Raw genomic sequence first — 22,087 nt, 5'->3', positions numbered from 1 at the left:
TGCAATTCTCTTGCTTGGTGATTTTAATTGTGAAGAAAGCTTATCGCAGGCTGCCAAAATTCGTCTTTGTTGATCTGGGCTGACTTTGTATCCATCAATCATGCATTCTGCAGTTTGTGAAACTGCTAGAATGACACTTTCAATGTCATTTTCTCTGATGACCGCGGAGCTCATTATGATCGAGGATAATCTCTCGTCTGGGATCAATAGCAATGTACGTGGTTGTGAAAAGATGGATGATCATAAGAAATAGATTGTCTAAGTATCCTGTCGAATGTTACACACGGGGTCCGAATGGATATCCTTATACCTAATCAGATCTAGAGACTCGCGATGTATCCGGCTTTCGAAATCCATAATACCGATACGACTCGGAGTTACATTGCTCAAGAACATGCACCACTGGCATACATGTATATTTTCGGGGTTAAAGAAACTCAATTCTCAGCCAGGCGAATCCCTACTTGTACCGGTCACTAAGCTCTATAGCACTGTCTGTAATATAGACACGATGAAAATTCTTCATTGGTGATGGATGACGAGAATGGAGATTATATGAAGAACAAAGATCAGAATAGGAAATTACTGATTCACGTGCACTGCGGACGTGCAAAGATCAACTGATATGATCATATTTACGATCATAACTCCGTTCCAAATTTACTCCCTTTTGATTTCCGAATAGATGCAAAGAATAACCTTGGCGATGGAAGCAGCTAATATGCAAGACATCTGTCAGCATCGGTTATTGGGAGATATTATGACCTATTAAGATCGAATTCCGCTATTTTATTGAAATAAAGACGAGGGTATCAGCATATGACATCGGGATTATCGTATCGCTTGTGGCTGTTTTCCTCGACTAGTCATGAGAATTGTACATTCATATCTGTCATACAATACTTTCTTGTGAGGAATGGAGTTTGATAGGCCCTTTAAGTACCGTAAGACACGATCTTGACACCTATTACCACCTTGACTGAAACTATCGTATTTTTGTTTCTAGATCTTACTGGATCAGCATATATGAAGACATGTGGATCTTACGAGGCAATGTGGAGCTATGAACAGAGAAATCTTTTATTGCGTTCTTTTTCAAGTAATGCGCTATCGTTCAAGTAAGGGAATTGCATGATTCGTTGGTCATCGCCATCGGACTTGGTGAACAATGTACGATTGTATGCATGCCTCGTTGATAGAGAAACATACTGGGGATGGTGCAACCTATTCGGAGCTCCATGGAGAGTCGTACCAGATCTAGATCTAAATACATCTGGGCCAATGTAAAATCATCCGAAAGGAATTGATGTTACTCCGCGGTACGAATGGCGTCATGAATCAGATGCACATAGGCCTATACGAATCGGTTTAGAATCGCTTGTGCAGGAAAACCAGCTCTGCAATCATATTCGAAGCCAGATCTATGAGTAAGTCCGATTCTCAACTCCATAGTATTTGCATAAACAATAGTACGATGCTGATTAAAAGAAGAAAAGAAAAAAGCAAAACCGGGTGGTGTATGAGTTTCCGAATAGCATGAATCAGGTCTAATTGTAAGGCTCTAAATAAGAACCCTTGATCCTGTTATGAACTGTTATTAACGCTACAGTGCTTTAATCCTGCACACTCGATGTCTTTTTACCTTCGATACTTGAAAATTTGAGAGTTTTTCATCCAGATGACTTCCTTGATCTATCAGCTACCGGTCATTAAACCGGAAAACAGTCAAATCGACAAGACCGATCACAAAATTACCCTGCTATTGAACATCGCCATAAATGGAATAACTACATTCCCCAACAACAAAAGTATTGATGTCAGTTCTGACGTACACGATGATACTCAGAGATCCGTCTCTGATGAATCGTTGAATACTCCCTCTGATGACAGTAAGTTTACGCTCCTATATATTATGATTAGTACTCAGGTATGATTTTCAAGGTCAGACCGAAAAATCATCTTCCATGGTATTGGCAACCAAAGTCATGCAAGTCCTAAAAAGCTACAGTATCAACTGCAATGGGCCAGGTGTTGGAAGCCGAGATGTGGAAGCATTCTTGCCAACCATTGCAACGTTCATAGAAAACCAAGAGCCAGTACGCATGGTTCTTCCGGCATTTCCTTTCAAGTCTCCAAACTCTCAGGATAAAGTCATGGGAATTCTTCCTGATCTCGGTGAAGAACTTGCATTAAAACATCTCAATGCTCTCTGTCAGAATGTTACCCAAGTCTACGAGCCTGGTGCAGAAGTACACATCACCTCCGATGGGTTGGTGTATAATGGTAAATGGGCTCTCATCAATAAAAATTTACTTCTGATTTCCGAGGTGCTAACCAGAACCAGACATTCTTGGTGTTACGGATGAAACGGTTTGGGAGTATGGAGAAGCCCTGCGACGAATTGCCTTAGAACAGGGACTCCACCATTTGCGCTTTCTCAGGCTCGACGATTTACTTGGACACGAAGAGCTATCATCTCGCAGTTCACAATCCGCAAAGGAATTCTATTTATTGCATGCTTCCTGTTTCCGAAGAGAGCTCATGTTACGTTTTGGGAATCCATCTTTCTGCCCTCGAGCTGCAATTAAGAACGATTCAGACATTCGTGCAACCTACCGTGGGTATATAAAGTTCTTGACAAAAGATATTGCTCCTCAGACCAACTCAATGAGCAAGCGTGCTAGGGGTGAGCATATTTCACAGGTTGCGCAAAGTATGATCGTACGTGGCCAGATGTTCGCTGCCGCTATCAAAGCTGAAAGGGGGGATTACGTGCGACTCTCCATTCATGAGTCGACGAAGAGTCAAAAAGTCTCGGTAGGGCTCAATCCGCAAGATCAACATGCCATTGGACATACTCCGTGGCATTCATGTGTTGTGGTCGGTGTGGATGGGTCCTACCGCGCTGCCCATGTTGATCAAGTGCGTGATACTCATGATCTCATCATCAAGAATGGTCAGCCGTACTGCTATCGAGAGCGCTCGGAGTTATTTGACTGGTCAAAAGACGGCCTCAAAGTCGATTTTGAGCATCTCTATCCGTGTGGGCTTATCGTCCGCCCGCGTACTGGCTCGGGAGAACCACCTTCAATCAGAAGTATACCAATGAGCAAATTACGACAAATGGCTTGCAACCTATCCCCTGTAGTCTGTCGCGGTTTTAAGAATACGGAAGGAGAGGGATTGTTCATTGAGAAAGCGGGTGAACTTGGCAAGATTGCTACTTGGAACCAGGACATTATTGTCAAAGTCAAAGACTCCAAGCGCATCGACAAGGAGAACAACAACGTCAAGTCAAATGAAGCAATGCCTATGCACTACGATGGTATGTTTAAGTTTCGTGAAGAGACTGATTCCATCACTGGAGAGACTACCAAGGTTCAAACTGCCCCAAGATATCAATTCTTCTTCTGTCGAGCGACCGCCTCGGAACATGATGACGGTACGACGCTATTCGCCAGTTCACGTCTTTTCTTTCGCTATCTTCCATTGCCATGGAACCGAGAGCGCCTTGAGAAGGTGACATGGAGCATGGAGAATGATGGTTTCTGGGACGCCAAAGTTTACAAACTACCTCTGCTTGTTACACATCCCACATCAGGACAGCCTTGTTTACGTTGGCATCAACCATGGGATAGCACCAAAACAAAATTCAGCACCTGCGACGTGACTATAGACAACGATGATGCGAGCCTTACATCGATCATTGACAACCTGTCTTATGACTATCGTGTCTGTTATCGATTCAAGTGGGAGGTTGGCGACCTACTTGTCAGCGATAATATTTCCATGCTTCACACGCGCACAGCATACTCCAGTAATTGTGATCGAGAACTTTGGCGTATACACTGCGACTGAAACATTTTGATATGTGTATGAATGTTTTAGGGCTAAAAATAATAGCCCTCGGCCGCGACGGAGCACTCATCTCAAGCGCTACGATGTAACAAACAAGCATAAAATAGAGGTTCGAGTCAAATGCATAAACGTTCAGCCCTTCTTACTGTATCCCATAGGGTAAAGCATCCAGCTTTTGAATCTATCCATGGTAAAGGATTTGCAGGAGTCTGTAGTATGAGGCTACTAGCAGATTATTGCACTACAGTAAAAGTAGTTTTCAAAACATTTGGCTAGAACAGATACTGGATAATAATTCTTAATCTTGCTATCAGTTCAATGTTTATAAAAAATAAACGAGTATAACGAATTGACAGTCGATAACGAAATTCAGGTGGGTCTCTAAGGACAATGCTTTCTTGATTCGTTATAAACCGGCTTTAGTAGTACTTACATGACTAGCTCTTTTTAGCTAGTCTGGCTCGTATCAAATGAGACGCTGCCTCGATCTACCATTTACAAGGTTCAACAGCACCGCCAGGTAGTAGGATGATGGAAAGATCGAAGTCATCGCTGTTGGATCAGTCAAGCGACTTAAAACCCGGAGAGCATGTTCAGACTCCGAAAGAGTCCACATCATTACGCCTGTCCCACCAAAGGCGGCCCCGTACAAGCACTGAGAAGGTCCGCACAGGATGCATCACCTGCAAACGTCGCCATGTCAAATGTGACGAGGCAAAGCCACAGTGTAAGAATTGTCTCAGGAGCAGGGGACATTGTGAAGGATACGCCAGCGGAGGGAATAACAAGTCCAAATCTTCTGGCCCTGCGCAGATCGTCTGGAATTCCACGCAGATCGTTCCTGCGGCAGCACGAACAGTACCGCTGTATGTTCAACCAGATTCCGATTTTCAGGGAGATGTGGATATGCGCTACTTTGACGAGTTTGTGACCATGACTCAGGCCCCATGGGCTACTGCAGCAACCAATGGGGATTTATGGACAATATCTATGCCTCAAATTGCACAAGGCACGCCATCTCTTCGCTATTCTGCCATGGCCATAGGCGCCTTGAGTAAATGGATCAGTCAGACAAAGGTCAGACAGCTTCGTGCCGTGACAGCGCCGAGTGTTTCGTCGACAGAAGCAGACACGCATTACTTCAACGCCGTTGCTTATTACTGCCGCGCATTGAAGGTACAAAATCAGCAAGCTTCTTTGCAAGATGCTGTATTTTTATCGGTTTTGCTACTCTTCTTCGAAATTCTCCGAGGCAATCGAAAGGCCGCTTTAGATCACATCAACCACGGCCTGGCTCTGCTACTCATTCTCACAACTGATGCCGATGCACAAAATCATGTGGCGAAATTTGCGCCAAATCCGTTACCAGTACTCAGCTCGGTAGCAGACGTATTCACGTATCTTGCACCTCAAGCTCGCCTCATACTACGCGGCAAATCAGGTCAAAGTCCACCGGCTCTCCCAAACTTTCTAAAAGGACTAAGGAGACAGAAGCAGACGATGGAGTCTTTCATGGTCCTACTGAGTCAGATATCAAAATCTTCTCCGATTTTGGACCGTATTCCGCTCACATTTGAAAGCCTTGACGAATACGAGCAGCTATGGATCTCATTTCAGCGTGAGCAGATGGCCTTAGGTCTGATAATGGAGGAGCTGGTTCACGAGTCAAAATCGCAGGGGGCAACGGCTGAAGATTTCCCTGACACGTTTCATCTCAAGATCATCGGTGACTCTCGAATGAAAGAATTCTGTAAAGGATCTAGAGAGGTGTTGGAAGCTTTTGATAGGGCATTTACTCCGCTTTTCAACAAGATCATGATGTCTGACCCTGACTCTACTGCTTATCTACGAGCTATTCATTTGCGGTTGCAACACCTAGGCATGTACATCTTTACAAATACGTCAATATTCCTTGATATGGAGTTACTTCAAGCACAAACTCCATCGTTCCGCGAATATTTGTCACTAGCTGAGGTTCTCCTGCGTACAGCTCAGCGTAATAGCAGGAATCCAGCTCACCTCTTGTCACTACAATGCGTGTTGGCACTGCATTTGCTGACTATTGCCATGCATTGTCGTGACCCTTTGGTGAGAGAACAGGCTGTGTGGATGCTTGGAGATTATCCAGGCCAGGATGGACTGTTCAATACACATGCCATGTATGCGATAGCTGTGAGAAACCGCACTGCGGAGAGCATAAATGCAAGCGAGGGGACGCCTGAAGAGCAGTTGCGACGGCTGTGGCGCCGCGAGTTCATTTTTGAAGACGGTGGTGATCGAGTCGTCTTTCGATATATGGATAAAGATGAGGTCGCGCAAACATGGCTCCTTGTAGAGGAGGTAGCCGATGTTCAGAGTGACATTGAAAACACGAAATGGACGCGGCGTGTATCCTCATCAAATGTGGTGCCGCTTCTCATTGATCTTTACTCTACTTGATATAGTTATACGGTCCGGAAGATACTGATGGTATACTTTCTACGGCGGCGTTGATGTACGGTGTTTGGTAGCAAAATATGCATACTAGCAACATTCTTCATGTCGGAAGAGGATTCAGTGCATTGTTCAATGATGCTCTATAGAGCTCAATTCTACAGACAAGACTAGTACATGATCTCTTCGAAAATCGCGCAAAATCCCGCCTTCCATCAAAAATCGGTCGATTTTACACAGTCTAACCACTAAGCAATGATCGATGTAGGGCTGATTCGAAGAACCTGCAAACCGGGATCCACGGATCAGCTTACATTGCAAATTCTGGTTTTTGGCTCATTTCTAAAGCTAACTTGAGGGGAAAATTGTCCATCTAAATATCTGCTGAGGAAATCACAATTCGGTTCGTACAGAGAATAGAGACATAAGGGAACAAAAAGGAATGACAAAGGGGGGCATATTCCTATGGATTGCCACTACTGGTTCAACATCTGATTTCGACACTAAAAGATTCACATTGTTAGCCAAAATATTCGAAATGGCGCAAGTCACATAGCTCAAAGGCTTACCATCTCCCAGTATATACCGTGCTTCTCAATAAGCTCACTATGATTCCCAGACTCGACCACCCTACCATCATCCAAGACAAAGATAATATCTGCGTTCTGGATCGTCGACAGTCTATGAGCAACTGCAATCACAGTCCTCCCTTCCACACTCTCGATACTAGCCTGCACTATCTTCTCAGACTCAGAGTCCAGTGCTGACGTCGCTTCATCCAAGAAAAGGATGCTAGGATTCCGTATCATCGCCCGCGCGATAGCAATTCTCTGTTTCTGTCCTCCAGACATGGCGATACCCTTATGCCCTACATCGGTATTATAACCTTCCGGTAAAGAGATGATAAAGTCGTGGATGAAGACATCGCGGCAAACTTCATGGATCTTTTCCTCTGCAATTGAGTCGGGGTTCGCGACGCCGAATAAGATGTTGTCGCGCACGGTACCTCGGAACAAGATCGGCTCCTGCGATACAAGCGATAGATGCTTTCGATATTCATAGACGTCAAGATCATGGATGTTAACGCCGTTGCATAAAATGGTACCATTTCCGGGTTCCAAATCATAGAATCTCTCCAAAAGAGATATTATAGATGTCTTCCCACTGCCCGAAGGGCCAACGAATGCCACGTACTGCCCCTTCTTGATGTGAAGACATAGATCGTCGAAGACAGAAACATCTCTCGTTGGATACTTGAAGGATACGTTCTGTATGTCTATCTCGACTCCGCCGTCTGTATTTGGTATCACATTGGTAGTCACTTCGTCGGATCTCCTCACAATAGAATCGTGCGTATCATATATACGTTTTGCCGCTGCTGCTGCCCGCGTTGCGTTTGGAGTTAATGCTAGGGACTGAGCTGCTCCTTCTGCACCTTGCACCATGGCCATCAGGGAGACGAAGAATGCCTCTAGAGACACCTCTCCACGACTCAGAAGCTTTCCGCCATACCAGAAAATCAAGGCCTGGCATCCAAGCGTAGCGCTATCCGCAAAACCGAACAGAGCAGCAGTCCACAAAGCCTTGCGATATGCCTCTTGGATATGGCCATTCAGCAGCTTTTGATATCTGGTGATAATCGAAGATTCCATTCCGAGCGCAGAGACCGTCCTAATGGCTCCAATTGCTTCCGTAGCAAATTGTGAGCTTTCCATGAAAACCATTGAATTCATCTGCTCAAATTGCACCTCATATCTGACTTTCCAGAAACCGGTAGCTAACAAGATTGGCATGGTGCCGAACAAAGCTACCAAGCCGAGTTTCCAGCTGAAGATCAGTGAGATAACGACGCAACCGATCACGACGAATATGCCCGATAACAGAAATGCTAGATTCACACCAAAGAGCTCCCCAACTTGCTTTGCGTCACCAGCTATCTGGGAAGTCAACGTGCCGTGAGAATTGGCATCTTCATCAAAAAAGCCGAGCTTCTGGTGCAGGAGATTGTTGAAATACTCCAGGTTATACTCTGCATTAACATAGTATTGCAGACGCACACTGATCAGGCCTTGGAAGAAGTATCCAATACCTACGCCACCGGCTAGAGCAAGCCACATCAAACCCAAAAAGTTACTTTGATGTCTGATTTCGGCCTCGGTCAATAGGAAAATGTTGATGACTTTTGCAATGAGCCATGCCTGGATCGGTGTGCCTGCGGCAACTGCCATGGAAGAAATGACGATGCCCAGAAATGAAACCCACTGTGCGCGCTGATCTTTAAAGAGTTGTACAATGGTTTGTAACATGTATCGAGACGACTTGACGGTCTCCGGACTGGTAGTAGTTTCAATTAGGTGAGAAATGCTAGCAGCTTTCTGAGACTTGTGGTCATCCGTCACAAGTTCAGGAGCATCAGCAGTTTTGTGATTCGAAAAATGAAGCGATTGAGCCCGCACCAAAGCACTATAAACACCCGATTCATTTGCAAGTAAGCTCTGGTGCGTCCCTTGCTCAACAGCTTGCCCCCCACGCAAGACCACAATATGGTCCGCTTTCTGAATGGTAGAGAGGCGATGCGCGATTGTAATAGTTGTGCGATTCTTGGAAAGCCGGTCAAGTGCAGCCTGAACGATCTTTTCGCTCTTTGCGTCAATTGCGCTTGTGGCTTCGTCGAGAATGACAATTTGAGGCTTCTTGATGATACTTCTTGCAATGGCGAGACGCTGTTTTTGACCTCCGGATAGTTTTGTGCCACCGTCACCGACACGAGTGTCGTATCCCTGTATAAAGTAAGCAAAAGGACGAAAGTGAATTATGTGGCGGGGGKATACTCACGTTTGGAAGGCGAGTGATAAACTCATCGGCATAGGCCTCCGCACATGCATTGCGAACCATTTCTCTCTTGCGTTCTTCCGACTCATCTTCCCACTGGGTACCTATAAGGCCCTTGGCGATATTATTGAATATCGTATCATTGAAAAGAAATGGTTCCTGCTGGACCAAACCTATATGGCCTCTCCACCATTTGAGGTCGAGATCATCCAAGTCGAAGCCTCCAATAGCGATAGATCCGGAAATCTTAGTTTTGGCATCTGTTTCTGATTTTTCACCCTTGCTTTCACTGGGAAGTTTGTTGGGGGTTTTCAGCGAATACCATCGCTCTAGCAGAGCGACAACGGTGCTCTTACCAGACCCAGACGGGCCAACAAGAGCCGTGTTCTGACCTGACCTGATACAAACGTTCAACCCATCAAGTACTGTGACTCCGGGGCGGCTCGGATACTCAAACGTGACGTTCTCAAACATTATATCTTGAGATGAAAGATCCGGCTTGAGTGAACCAGGGGCAGCCTGCGGCGTATCAATCACAACAAATAGGTCCCGGGCAGCCACTATGGCCTTGCTGATATCTATGAGCGGCATCGAAATGCTCTGTATTGCCATGAAAATCATCATGACCGACATAATCACAACAAGAACCACGCCGGCATTACTAATTGCACCGACTGCGTAGCGCTGAGCACCATACCAGAAGGCCAGGCTGAAGGAACCAAAGACGCCGAAGAACTGCTCTTTGGGTTAGGAACAATATGTTTCCTTGAATGAAAGGAGTAGATAACTAACAATAAGACCTAACTGCAACCCAATAAATGGCGCAGTATGCTGGACCCGTCGCCTCGCTTCTTGTACACGATCGTTATACCGGAAGGCTACAAGATCCTGAGCACCACATGCAGCGACCAGACGAATCCCTTCAATAGCTTCGCTAGCGAGCGCTATACCTTCTTCATCCGCTTTCGTCATAGCATTAAACCCTTTGATGATCAACGGCGTGACCACAGCCAAGACGACCAGCACATATAACAACATCGACGACGTCACCAACGTAATATTCCAGCTCCAGATAAACGAGACGATGACAGCAGCACAAACAGTGCTGATAGATTGCAACATAGTGCCTAGCCGCTCCGATACGCCGATTTGCAGGGTATTTGTGGTCGCAGTGATAGCGGTAGCAGGCGCGCCGAGCGGGATGGAGTCAATGACCTGAATCGACTGCGCCAACAACGAGTTCAGGTAATGCAAGCGGACGGCAGCAGAGAGACGGATACCCATTATACGAAAACAGAATTTGTTGATTGAACTCAGGAACCAGCGGCCGAAAAACAGGCCCATGATGTATAGTACTTGTTTGTCAACAAGCTTCTGGAAGTCGTCGGCTGTTGTAGATGAACTCGAGTCCCTGATCGTATCCGTGAACTGGCCAACAAGCTGTCCGAAAATGACGTTCATGAGCGGCATCATGATGCCTGCACCGATTGATGCTAGAGAGCCTAGGATGTAGATGCATACATCCCATCTTGTTGCGTAGCTGAAGACCCGTAGGTAGTCGAAAAACTTGGGGGCTCGCTCTTGGTGGGGAGAGGATGCTGCGCCGCCCTGAGCTTTGGGGAGATCCGGCTCGTCAGACATGGCTCCTATGAAAGTATTGAGTTTCTATAAAACGCCTTTATTGTTAGCCGAGCAGTCTGAATTAGGCGAAGAATGAAGTATAATTCCCGACGTTTTCAAGAAGGAAGTAGTAAAGACGATTGTGCCAGAGCGACGACACATGGAAAGACATTACCTCTAAATATAGAGCTCATCCTTTATATCCCGAGTGTGATATTTATTTCCCCTTAATCTCCCTTGCTGCAAAGTGTACAAGTGATAACTAGGATACAACTCGTAACTCGTAATTGCCGTTTTGGGACTTTTACGAGCCCCAGTGCGGGGCCTTCGGTGGCTTGAGCGGCGTGCGAATGGTTGCCTGGACTAACTTCAAACGTTCTCTCCTATGGAATTTTCAGGTTATATCAAAATGTATGTCATAAATATGTGCTTCCGCTAAAAGTAATAATATACATGTTGCACGGCTCAATATGTTCCCATTCCTCTGCCCTGCAGCCCAAACTTGTTGTTCCTCAAATCTCCCGAGATAAACCAACGCCAACCCTGACCAGCGCGGCAAAATGCATGATGAAGAACCAAGTGTAGTCAATAGAACGCCTTTTCGCAGTCCGGCAATGATGCATAACAATGCGCTAAGAGCAGATCATAGAAAAATGAAACGAAATCAAAGAAGGGTAAAGAAAGACAAATAAAATAATGATATGGTCATGGCTCAGCGCTGAGCTCATGAACAACCGCCGCCTGTGGAACGTAAACTAGAGGAGCCCACACTCGCCAGTGTAAAACTCCGATATGAGCGAGTTTTGTTGCAATAAAGCTGAAGTCCGAGGACGAAGATTGAAGGTATGCCTGTCGTCGCTGCGACTCGCAGATTTCAAGTGGAGTCATGCTGACATATCGCTGCGCAACTTCACAAGTAGCCTGTAATAAATGCTGATGCACATAGTTGCGAACTAGCTGCAATGGAACAGAGTCGCTGGCAAATGACTTTTTGACAGCTTCTTCGACCTGTTGCAGAACGTCGTCCGATACCTCATCTACTTGTCCAATAGCAACACACACTGTTCGCGCTATTTCCATCGCAACGGCAGAGTCGCTTGGTAGCCGTGTACCTAGACTAGAAGATTTTGACTGCGAATCGTTGTCCTCTTCCAAGAGCGCCAATATGCGCATCACAAACGATGAATGAATTTTGGAGTTGAAAGGGCGCTTTACATTCAGACATTGAAATAAAGATTCAAGGATCGACCAGCAAACATGCACATTGATGATTCTTTGGAGCTCGGACCGAAGTCGCCACAGACGGGCTAAATCAAATTCGAAAGGCTCGGGCAGTATCACTTCGTGGTCTGACAGCAAGATTTGTTCACTCAATCCGTACAGTAGAACTGACATTGGATAAAAGGATCGATTCGTGACGTTCTTTAGTGATTCCGGCATTCGCTGCTGGAGGCCCAGGTACCATGCTTTTGTTTCGTCAACCTTGAACTCGCGTGCTGTGATACGTCGCGAAAAATAGTCTTGAAGAAAAGGAATCGTGTTTTCGATCAATACGATTTGGTATGCACCTAATTGATGATTCGCAACGTCCTGCGTTCCTGACTGTTAGTAAAAGCGTATTTCAATTCACTAGATCGCACCACCTACCAATTTCATCATTTCAAGTATGCCGAACAATTTGCGCAACCCACTAATCAACATACCTACGTCCGCTTGCGTGGATCCTGTGCCAATTTCCGAAGCCATTTCGTCAGCGAGATGATCCCTCATCGGAGCACAATGCATCTTTAGGAGATCTGCGAGCCACTTTGAAAGGCTGACAAGGTCGAGAACACCTTTGTGTACCTGCTGCATCAAATGCGAGATATCAAGGTTTTGCGAAACGCTCGGATGATCCTTCTCAGGAACAAGAGTCATAAGAATACCATGCAGAGTCTCAAACATGATCGGCAATCGCGGTTGGAAGAGGTTCTCGTCCTTCATCAAGGTCATCATATCCGGCACATGAACCATGTCAATCTCGCTAGTACGAGGACGATTCATGTTGACATATGTGTAGATGGTGATCTCTATCGAAAGCGCTTCCCAGTACTCGTCCGTCATAAGCTTCTTCTGCCTGCCCTTTTCTCCGTTTAAATCGAGCAAGAAGTGAAGACCAGATTCGAAATTCGCATCAACCCGAAGTTGTATGTTTTGCATGATGCGTTCTAGGTCCAGCTCGCTGAGGGTCTCTTTGGTGACGGGCGGGATCATATCGGCATAGCGTAGTCGGGTCTTTTGACGGGAGTCCAACGGTATGCCTTTCGGGATGCGTGCAGCCGTGATGCGCGAGACGCGGCGCCTAAGTGGGAGTGTCATGAGCCTTGGAGTCTTGACAAGCGGCTGCAAAGTCGAAGAGCTTGAGATATCCCGCTTCGGGTCCAATTTGACAGTGACTTCATGCTCAAGATCCTGTCGAGGATCAGTGTCGTCGTTCTCCATGACCCCTGCTGGTCCATATCCATTTACTCGGTAGTCGGAACTGTCATCCTGGTCATGAGTGTCCGGTCGAGACTTTTTCGGCTTTTGGAGATCCATGTTGCGGGAGTAGACTATGTTTGATAGTTGCGATGGGAGATTTCCGGCTGAGCCAGCACAGTTCGAACTCGGTCCTTGGGCTGGTGTAAGTGGATGTGTATGTCAAGGAAGCAACAAAAGATTTTGGAGGTTGACAAGGCAATTACCTTGGGTGTTCGATGTATCTTGGTCAGCCGTCAGTCGCTGGGTAGGACACTACCGCATGCAGAAAGCAGCAAGTGCCGGCGCAAGAAAGGATGGGCGAGCGTCAAGAATACGCCATGTAGGAATAGAGCCGGCCCGCAGGCCCCGAGATTAATACTTAATGATGAGAAGCAGGCAAATGGCAAGCGCCGTTTGGGGGGATTGAGACTGGTGATTTGGGCAACTGCTGCGAACGAAGGGGCGCCGCGAACAGGTGGTTTGGGGTTAACTCCAGCGGCAAACGGGAGATTTCCGACGACGTCACTGTGAGACTTTAGGGTGGGTGGAGCAATTGCGAAGGAGAAAAGGGCGATAGCAGTAAGTAGGATTCGGAAAGAGATAAAAAGTAAAGGAATTGCAGTAGATCAAGAGGATAATTCTATTGAATCGAAACAAGGGTTCCCTTTTAGTATGTAGAGAATGAGTAAAATGAAGAAGGAAATTGTTCTGGTCGGACGACAGGGCAAGAACTTAGAAGGAAGGAGCGAAGGAGCTCGCAGGGAAACCCCCGTCTGCGTGGTCGTAGCTTCCCTTTCTTTTTTCCCCTTGTACATTTTTGGCAATGTTCCTCCTCCTGCCACGCCATACTATTCGTCTTCTTTCTCGATTCCACCTATCTATGTCTCAATTGTGATTCTATCTACATATGATGCTTCGTGTTGTCGCTTCATCTGCAGGGTCCCATTGTGGAAAGAACACCTACGAACAGGAGTTGTACACATGAAGCAGATCGCGCGAAACTTTGACGTTGGTCTTCGTTGTCTGATTATGTGGTCCCCTGTTTCGTGCTAGTGTCAAAGGTTGAGAACTGGACTGGTTGAAACGTGGAGGAAACATCCAAAAGAAGGGTTGTTAGAAGTGAGGCTTGGTCTTGAATTGAAGATCGACGCTTGCGGTTGTGTCGCTGGATCCGCTTTCAGCATCGCTCTACCGTTGCCCCCATGTTTTCTTCCTGACCGATCGTCCAATGCCCTCACGTGCTACGAAGCATTATTGGACTGATTTGCCAGGACTATGAATAATATGTTGCGTGACGGTCTGATCGTTCGAGAATCGACAGAACGGAATTTGTGTCTACGACGATGTACTCTCGAAGTTTACTACGCGCTCGGAGGAAAAAAGGGGCAATTGAGACTCAGGATCAACCGGCTCGCCGGGGGCGATAAGCACTTCCGAATTCCGGTGACCTGGTTCGTCCTATCGTACCCGCTTGCTCACCGCACTTGCCGCCTTGCACTTCAACTAAGACTTGAGGTATCACGAATTGGCTCTTACTTATCGTTCCATAGGTAATAATACTGCGAGGATTGCCGAGTGGGTTAGTAGCTGTCGAAATTGAATTCCCTCTCATCGGTGTAGACGGTAGAATCTATTAGGTTGACCACTCTTTCATCTAGCGGTCAATTCCAGAGGATCGTGCATTCGAAGATTAGCGTGGCGTACGAAATACGGTGTGGACTTTGATACTCGTACTTTGATCTTAGGAGAAGAAGAAGTCACGCGCGAACATGCCGTTCTAATCATCCGGTTGTATCTATGGTTACAATATGCCGAGTGAAGTATTGACCGTTCGCGACGTACAGTGCAACTTTGTTGAGACAAAGACGGTTTCGGTACGCAAATCGAGCAGTCCCATGTACAATAGAGCTGTCAACATCAAAACTTGGGTAGCGCCCATGGCAAGTGAGGCTGTCTTCACTAGGAGGCATATCGGCCTGCATGAGAAGAATTAAGTACGTTTATGTACTCCATGAGAGACTCGAGTTTGTACGTACGGTAGTCGCCAGTCGATTAAACTGATAGCGCGTTGGTGGTTTGAAGCAAGGCAAGCCGCCTCGCGCCAATAGTCGCGGCGGCCAATCGAACGGACTAGGCCCAAGAGAACGCCGAATTATGGATCCAACTCTAGAAATTAGCTTTGAAGCTCTTAGAAGGCGTCACTTATCAGCCAGGATACCGCCGTTGTGGTATTGGCTGATGACTCTCATCGCAGCGCTGACCCGGAATTCCGGCTCAATCGACGGCAACTGGCGGGATAGCACCGAATAACATAATGCAGTACCAAGTACAGCTTGAATATCGATGTTGGATTTGCTCCTTTCGACTGCACAATGTTACTAACTTTCTCCAATCATCTCAATCTGCTGGTCACGGAGCCGAAGCAGGGCAAAGCGAAAAGGGGCCGCCGCTTCTGGACCACTCGCACTTCGCCTGCCACGTCTGGGTTTGGCCGCCTCACTTTACTAACCAAACAGTGACAACTCAATTCTTTGAACATGTGCGCTGGAAAAAAAAAGGTTTTCATGATGCCCTGATTTGATGAGCTGATAAGATATTTGCACGACTGAGAAGTGCTTTCCAAGGCGTGAGTGGTGCTATGTATTGGCACATACGAGCTCAAATATATATCTGTCAACTGGAGTTGACCTTGATACATTCGTTAGATCACTCAACATGATATACACGTTCAAGGACCCGAGATTTTACTAAGTAGTAGTATATATACAATACAAGGTTCTTATGAGTTATACTTTCAATGATCTTAAATTGGTAATCTTTGATGTTACGTACATTACTGACATCAGACTTTCTGGGAGGATGTATAATGAGTTAGACATAGTGTCTAAAAGGCCCCAGTTTTTGTAAGCATTATTGGTCCAGTGGTTAGGATCCTTCTCTTCCAAAGAAGGGGCCCGCGTTCGATTCGCGGATAATGCATTTGTTTACCGTTGATAGGCACATGTTTAGTGTTCCAATTACTCCAGTTTTTTTTTTGCAATGTACCTCATTAACCTTTAATAAGGTTATATTTCATTAAATAAAGATCACAACATAAAGCATTATTGGTCCAGTGGTTAGGATTCTTCTCTTCCAAAGAAGGGGCCCGCGTTCGATTCGCGGATAATGCATATATTGTGATTACCAGTTACTTTTTCCTTACGTAACTTTTTTTGCTTTTTCGTCAACTGTTTCATGTCTGTATCATGTTTTTAATTGAATGCAGGCCGCCTCAATCTTTCGGCTTGAGGTTTACGCTCTGAATTAAGCGTGTAATGGTAACATATTTGGTTATAATTCGTCAATCATTGACGTAGATACATAGACAGAAATTAGAAGGAAAGAAAACAGAACTCCAGATGCTCGCTTCGTAATCTATATAGACTTCTTTTCAGTCTTAGTCTGATACATGGGTTGATAAATGTGGTATGTGTTAAACAAATTGTTAACACGACTGATTGTGTAGATGGATGAGTGTATACATATTGCTATATATACATTGAGTGACACGTAGAGTAGGGAATGGTGATGGTATGGATGTGGTCGGTAGCTAATCACCTCCGATAGAGATACGGAGCCTGATTCTGCATTGACAATAACGTATCAGCTCGCTGAAAGACATCCCCAGCAAAGAACCGGTCGCTATAAGCACTCGCCGGGGTTGACGGTATGGTCGCTTGAACGGCAGGTCCTAACGCTGCACTAAGGGGCGTCGCAGGGATGGCCGACGACTGCGGCGATGCGCCGGGTAGTCTTCCACTCGAACTGAGATACGGCGCAGGTGCGGAAGAAGATGGATGGTGTTGGCTGGTCTGCAGCGGAGGTCCATAGACATAAGGAATATGTGGAGCGGCAGGKACATCTGCAAAGTATGACCAAGGAGATGTTTCGATCAACCGTCCTGCTTCTCTGCTGGCCTTTTGGACTGGTCGAAGAATCGTGACTATGTCTGGTGGGAGAAGTTGCATGTTTCTCACTTCGCGCATATCCGTTACCAAATCGACAAATGACTGCATGAAAACCTTGCACAATTGCCAAAAGTCCTTCTGGTTTCTGGCTCCACCACCGGGTTCCTTGACTTTCATTGTCAGCAGCTTTTGTCCTAGGGCTTCTGAACTCTCAAAGCAGGCATTGCATCGACGGATGAGATTGTTCCACATTATACGAATTTCTTCCGGTTCTCTGGTCGTCTCTGCAATTTCAAGGCAACGGGAGAACTGATGACTGGCAGAAGGTAAAGCATGAAGAGCCGCATTGTACGCTGCTGTGAGTTGTTTAAATATCTTTTCGAATATCTGCTCTTCAACAAACTCGTCTAGTCCTGTCACTGGGTTGATTCTTGTTCCTTGCATTGTGGGAATAGGTGGGAACGATTCGCCAGAACGAGGGGTTGCTAGAGACGATGCAGCGGTCGAACTTAAAGCTGTAGTGGCCCGACTGTTGGATCGACTGCGACTTCCAAACATCATCGTCGTGGAGCTCGGGGTGGTTGCACCGGGAGAGGCAGTCGAAGTATGAAACGCTGCACTAGGTATTGAGGCTCCAAGTCCATTTTGGGGATGTTGAATCGTAGTGTCACTTCTGAGTCGGCGCGTTGGCTGGGTAGGCTCCCTTGTCGGAGTCACTGCGACTGCCGGCAAACCATCAGACAGAATTTGTACTTGTTCCGCTCCAAGATCGGTGGACTTGTTGCGTAAAGTATCATGACCTTTTCGGGTGGCTAGCGACGATACCCCAAGACTTATACACGCATTGCGCAACTCCAGAAGACTGCCATATATCACAAGCATGAGTGAGCGAACATACCGGGGGTCGCCTTGCTCAACTATCCTTCGAGTGCCCTGGCGGAGCTGAGATCCCACGTGCGTATATGCCATCAAACAAGTCACGCATTCACGCTTGACGTCGCTCGAGACTCTTGCAAAATCTCTATTATCCGGGTCCATTTCAACAACAGTTTCCAGAGCTTCATTTAGCTGCTCCACATGCGTTGAAGCATTATAGAACACAATCTCCAAGCTGTGCCGTCGCGCATCGTCTCCTTTGATCACATTAATCAGAGTAGACATATGAGAATGAATCTGGAACAAAGAAAACAAGATCCCTTTAGCACCTTGCACGATTGGAGTGAGTGCCGTTTCTTCCTTGTGTTCGGGCAAGCTCGACATACGTCGAGAGGGCCCATCACGTGCTCGCCTGCGTTCGCCACGAGGACTCCCGGGACTGGAAGAAGCGCTGCCATTTCGTCCGCTGGATGAGTTAGTCCGTAGAAGAGAGCCATGACTGAGACCTCGCAAGTGGCTATTTCGGTATGGTCGCATCTCATCTAAGGTGGCGAGATCTGTCTTTCTAGAAATAAGACCCATCCGCTTGTTGCGCGCCGAGAGCGGTATAATTCCTTCACTGTTGCTACGATTCCGCTCATTGGCCCCAGGAAGAGGTGCAATCCCAGGTCTTGAGAAGCCGGGCTGGAAAGGGGACTGACCCGATGCCAAGCGCTGGTGAGATCTTAGAGGAATAGGCGGGGGTCTCGAAGAAAGATTTGGCGATCGAGGATCTGACGAACCATCACTAGTACTGGGTATCACGGGAAAGCGACTGTTGCCTCCACGCTTCACAGGTTTCGGTGTGTCAATCGAAGGCATGGGCTCACTAGCTTCGCTACCACTTTCCGGCTCTGGCGTTGTGCTTTGTCGTCTAGATTTAAGAAACCGTTTCAGCTCAGCTGTAACCAACGCTTCCTTCTCATTCGTTGACATTGGCAACGAGGCCACTTCGCTCTCTTTGTTCTCTAAGACTCTCCGCAGAGGATATTTGAGAAAGTTTCCTGACACCTTGACGATCTGTAGTTTGTTCATGTCCGCAAGTCCTGCTGGAAGATCATCTAACCGGTTCTGCATGATAGAAAATACACGTAGTGATGTAAGCTTTCGCACTTCATCTGGGATTCTGCTGATCTTGTTGCGACTAAGATCCAAGATCTCGAGCAATGGTAATTTGTATATCTGAACAATTTCATATGTTAGTTATGGACGAGAAACGGTTCAGAAGTTAGAGACATACCCCTTTTGGAAACTCGCGAAAGTTGTTTGCGCGTATATTGAGATAACGAAGGTGGGCGCATTCTGCAAAACGATATGGTATATGGAGTAATTGATTGTTTGACAGAGAAAGCCTGCTAATGTTAGCAGGAATTCAAACAGGCGCCAACAACATTCACAGAAATTCTTTTCGAAATACATACCTTTCAACTTCATCCTTGATTATATCGACCACACCCTCGGGGATTTGTGAAATACATGAATGACCAAGATCGATTGTCAGTTTCGGCCGCACCACATCGCTGACTGCCTCGCTTCCAGCTAACGATCGCTTCGTCTCTTGAATGCCATTTTCGACTGCTTGTCGAGTCAGTTCGATGGTCTCTTCGGGCGTCAATTGTTTCAATGGCGCTTTGCGAACTTCAGAATTCTCTCTTGCAACCTTGGCCGTTTTCTGGATGTAATCAGGCTCGTCATCGATACTTGAGGGGGCGCTCTGAGTCGAACCAGCCGACGAAAAGCTCGAACCAGGTGTGGTGGTTGCAATTGTCATATCATCTTCCATACTCGTTTGACTTCGAAGGGGATGAGAGAGTTTGACGGTATCTTCGAGGCGAAACATAATGCTGGAGAATGTTCGAGGATTTATGCGTGATCCGCTCCGGTTATGTATGCGTCACGCTCAAGTAATTCAAGCGTTTCTTGAACTCAGCCGGCTAGAAATGTGCATAATTCGATAATCGGTGCGCAAAGGCGTGTTTGCAGCACTATCTCGGCATCCTCCAGGCAGCTTCGGTGAGCTCTGAGACGAGAATATCTGCCAACAAATAGTTGGTTTCTCGCGAGATGTTTGAGAGGCGGGGGATTTGGCTTTCCTCTTTCGGTTGTAGAAAAATAGGACAGACGCGAACGAGATCTCGGTGCAAGGGAGGATTGAGTGGAGAGGAAGGGCAGGTTCACGTCAGGGATGGCGAGAAATATGGAAGCAGCACCAACCCACGTTGCAGGATTATTCTGGTCGAATAGGATGCTAGCTAGACGTCGACAGCGATAGGAATCAGCTTTGGGAGGAAAGTCGGTCGTAGTTTGTCTTGAATAATGTCATATAGCGAATAACCTCTTGAGGTGACGGTATCACCGACGCCGTCGGCCGGTCGGCAAGTATGGTAGTACTGAACGAGGCTGGGACTCCGTGACTGCACAATTTCGATTTGAGCTGATAGTTGGGCAGCGTCAGTCAAATCAGAATGGCAATAACCGTGAGCTGTTCTTGCAGTCGTCACACTTGGTGGGTCTTGAATCGATGAAGCTGAGAGGCCCAAAACCGACAAGCGCAGGAACAGTCTTGGTCCTCCTTGGGCAACGGCGGCTAGAGTGCCAAGACTGGCCTAGATCTGAGGCATTACTGGTGCATCGTCACGTGATATCAAATTGTTTGGGTGCTTATTGAGAACGTTGACATTGTTGACATACTTGATAGGGAGCTAGATCAATGACTTTCTGAATGCAGAAGATGCATGTATAGAGCTAGCGATTGCCTTGCATCGAGGCAAACATATTTTAGCAACGCGAATATCGTTGCAATAAGCAATATCGAATGTACAAGAGGAACCTAAAAACCAATTCTTATCATACATCTAGTCAAGTATAAAGCCTTAGTCAATTAAAATACACGGTTGCTGGACTATCACGGCTCTGCGTCCACTTCGACCTCTGCCTCGATAGCGCTCACTCGACTATCATCTGCAGGAATAGCAACTTCTGGGGCGCCAACGAATGCTGCTTGTCTCTGGTCGAGAATCTGGGCCTGAGTCTTTGCCCACACTTTCCAGTCTTCAAAGACCTTGCCCTCCAGAGCCATAGAGACGTCTAACATACGAGTTCCAAACACAGCGCCCGTTGCCTCCGCCTCTTCTGCCGCCACCCTTTGTTCAATTTCCTGTCGCAGACGAAGGCGGTAGAATTCTCGTCGGGCAATATCATATGCAGCAGTTTTCGTCATGTCGGGCACGTTATTGAGAAGCCATAGTTGTCGTTGTACCACGCTATCGCAAACAGGCAGTTTAAATTAGCGATTGTTCCCACGCACAGATGCTCATTCAATGAATGAGCAATCGAGCTTACCTTTCACCATCCAATCTCCTGCCCGGTTGTTGTAGTCGGCTCCAGTCGTAATTCTCAAAATCTTTCCCACTTTTTTCCAGCACGATTCGCGGTCTTGCCAGCTCCCATGGATGGTCGCGGAAGAACTCTTTTCGAAGTTGGTCTTCCTCGTATTTGATTTTTAAAGGTTGGAAAAGTTTGCTGGGTTTTTTGTTATGGCTTATCTTTTTCTGTTGGACGCTCTCCAAGAAGACTTCTGACTTGGAAGTGCCAGGTACTGTCCTGATTCGCTGCCGGAAGTACTCATGCTGAATAGGTTGATGACGGACAACGACCTGCGCTGGAGGTATATCACCAACGATATCAACCCATTCCGGCAATTTATCGATCTTCGCGCTTGCTTTCTGTCGAAGAGCAGTCTGTCGAACCCGCAGTGCGGTTAGGTTGTACTTTCCCATGATGTGCCTCGTCAGACGCTATCCAACGGCCAGGGGATGATGTGAGTCAATTTGAATAGAACAGTCAATTTCATTCGTCGAGTAGGAAAAGCAGAGACACTGGACGATGATAGCGTTGTTGGATTATAGCTTGTCAGAGACGATGTTTGGCGTTCCTGGCGGCTTTGCAGAAAAAGATGGTTGTTGGCCGCGTAGGAAGGAGCA

The 22,087-nt window shown here is 46.6% G+C and overlaps 5 protein-coding genes across 5 annotated transcripts; 1 reads left to right on the top strand and 4 right to left on the bottom strand.

Moving 5' to 3' along the window:
* Positions 1-1,964: 1,964 nt before the first annotated feature.
* BHQ10_000128 (uncharacterized protein) lies at positions 1,965-6,297 on the top strand (the record flags this gene model as incomplete). Its single annotated transcript, XM_040873298.1, has 3 exons — positions 1,965-2,283; positions 2,345-3,771; positions 4,423-6,297. 3 exons carry the CDS (start codon positions 1,965-1,967, stop codon positions 6,295-6,297), a joined length of 3,621 nt encoding a protein of 1,206 aa, XP_040728633.1.
* A 470-nt stretch (positions 6,298-6,767) lies between these two features.
* On the bottom strand, positions 6,768-10,764 carry BHQ10_000127 (uncharacterized protein; the record flags this gene model as incomplete). The annotated part of the gene is made up of 4 exons (XM_040873287.1): positions 6,768-6,794; positions 6,861-9,071; positions 9,127-9,858; positions 9,916-10,764. 4 exons carry the CDS (start codon positions 10,762-10,764, stop codon positions 6,768-6,770), a joined length of 3,819 nt encoding a protein of 1,272 aa, XP_040728632.1.
* A 684-nt stretch (positions 10,765-11,448) lies between these two features.
* BHQ10_000126 (uncharacterized protein) lies at positions 11,449-13,320 on the bottom strand (the record flags this gene model as incomplete). The annotated part of the gene is made up of 2 exons (XM_040873276.1): positions 11,449-12,341; positions 12,447-13,320. 2 exons carry the CDS (start codon positions 13,318-13,320, stop codon positions 11,449-11,451), a joined length of 1,767 nt encoding a protein of 588 aa, XP_040728631.1.
* A 3,515-nt stretch (positions 13,321-16,835) lies between these two features.
* Positions 16,836-19,944, bottom strand: BHQ10_000125 (uncharacterized protein; the record flags this gene model as incomplete). Its single annotated transcript, XM_040873265.1, has 3 exons — positions 16,836-19,286; positions 19,345-19,456; positions 19,526-19,944. The coding sequence occupies 3 exons, from the start codon at positions 19,942-19,944 to the stop codon at positions 16,836-16,838; spliced, it is 2,982 nt and encodes a 993-aa protein (XP_040728630.1).
* A 1,065-nt stretch (positions 19,945-21,009) lies between these two features.
* BHQ10_000124 (uncharacterized protein) lies at positions 21,010-21,883 on the bottom strand (the record flags this gene model as incomplete). Its single annotated transcript, XM_040873254.1, has 2 exons — positions 21,010-21,367; positions 21,447-21,883. 2 exons carry the CDS (start codon positions 21,881-21,883, stop codon positions 21,010-21,012), a joined length of 795 nt encoding a protein of 264 aa, XP_040728629.1.
* Between the last annotated feature and the right edge of the window lie 204 nt (positions 21,884-22,087).

The sequence above is a fragment of the Talaromyces amestolkiae genome (assembly GCF_001896365.1).
Source record: "Talaromyces amestolkiae strain CIB chromosome Unknown scaffold1.1, whole genome shotgun sequence".
In the NCBI taxonomy this organism is placed as follows: domain Eukaryota; kingdom Fungi; phylum Ascomycota; class Eurotiomycetes; order Eurotiales; family Trichocomaceae; genus Talaromyces; species Talaromyces amestolkiae.
Note: the sequence above shows the minus strand (reverse complement) of the source record. Positions and strands in the feature narration are given on the sequence as shown.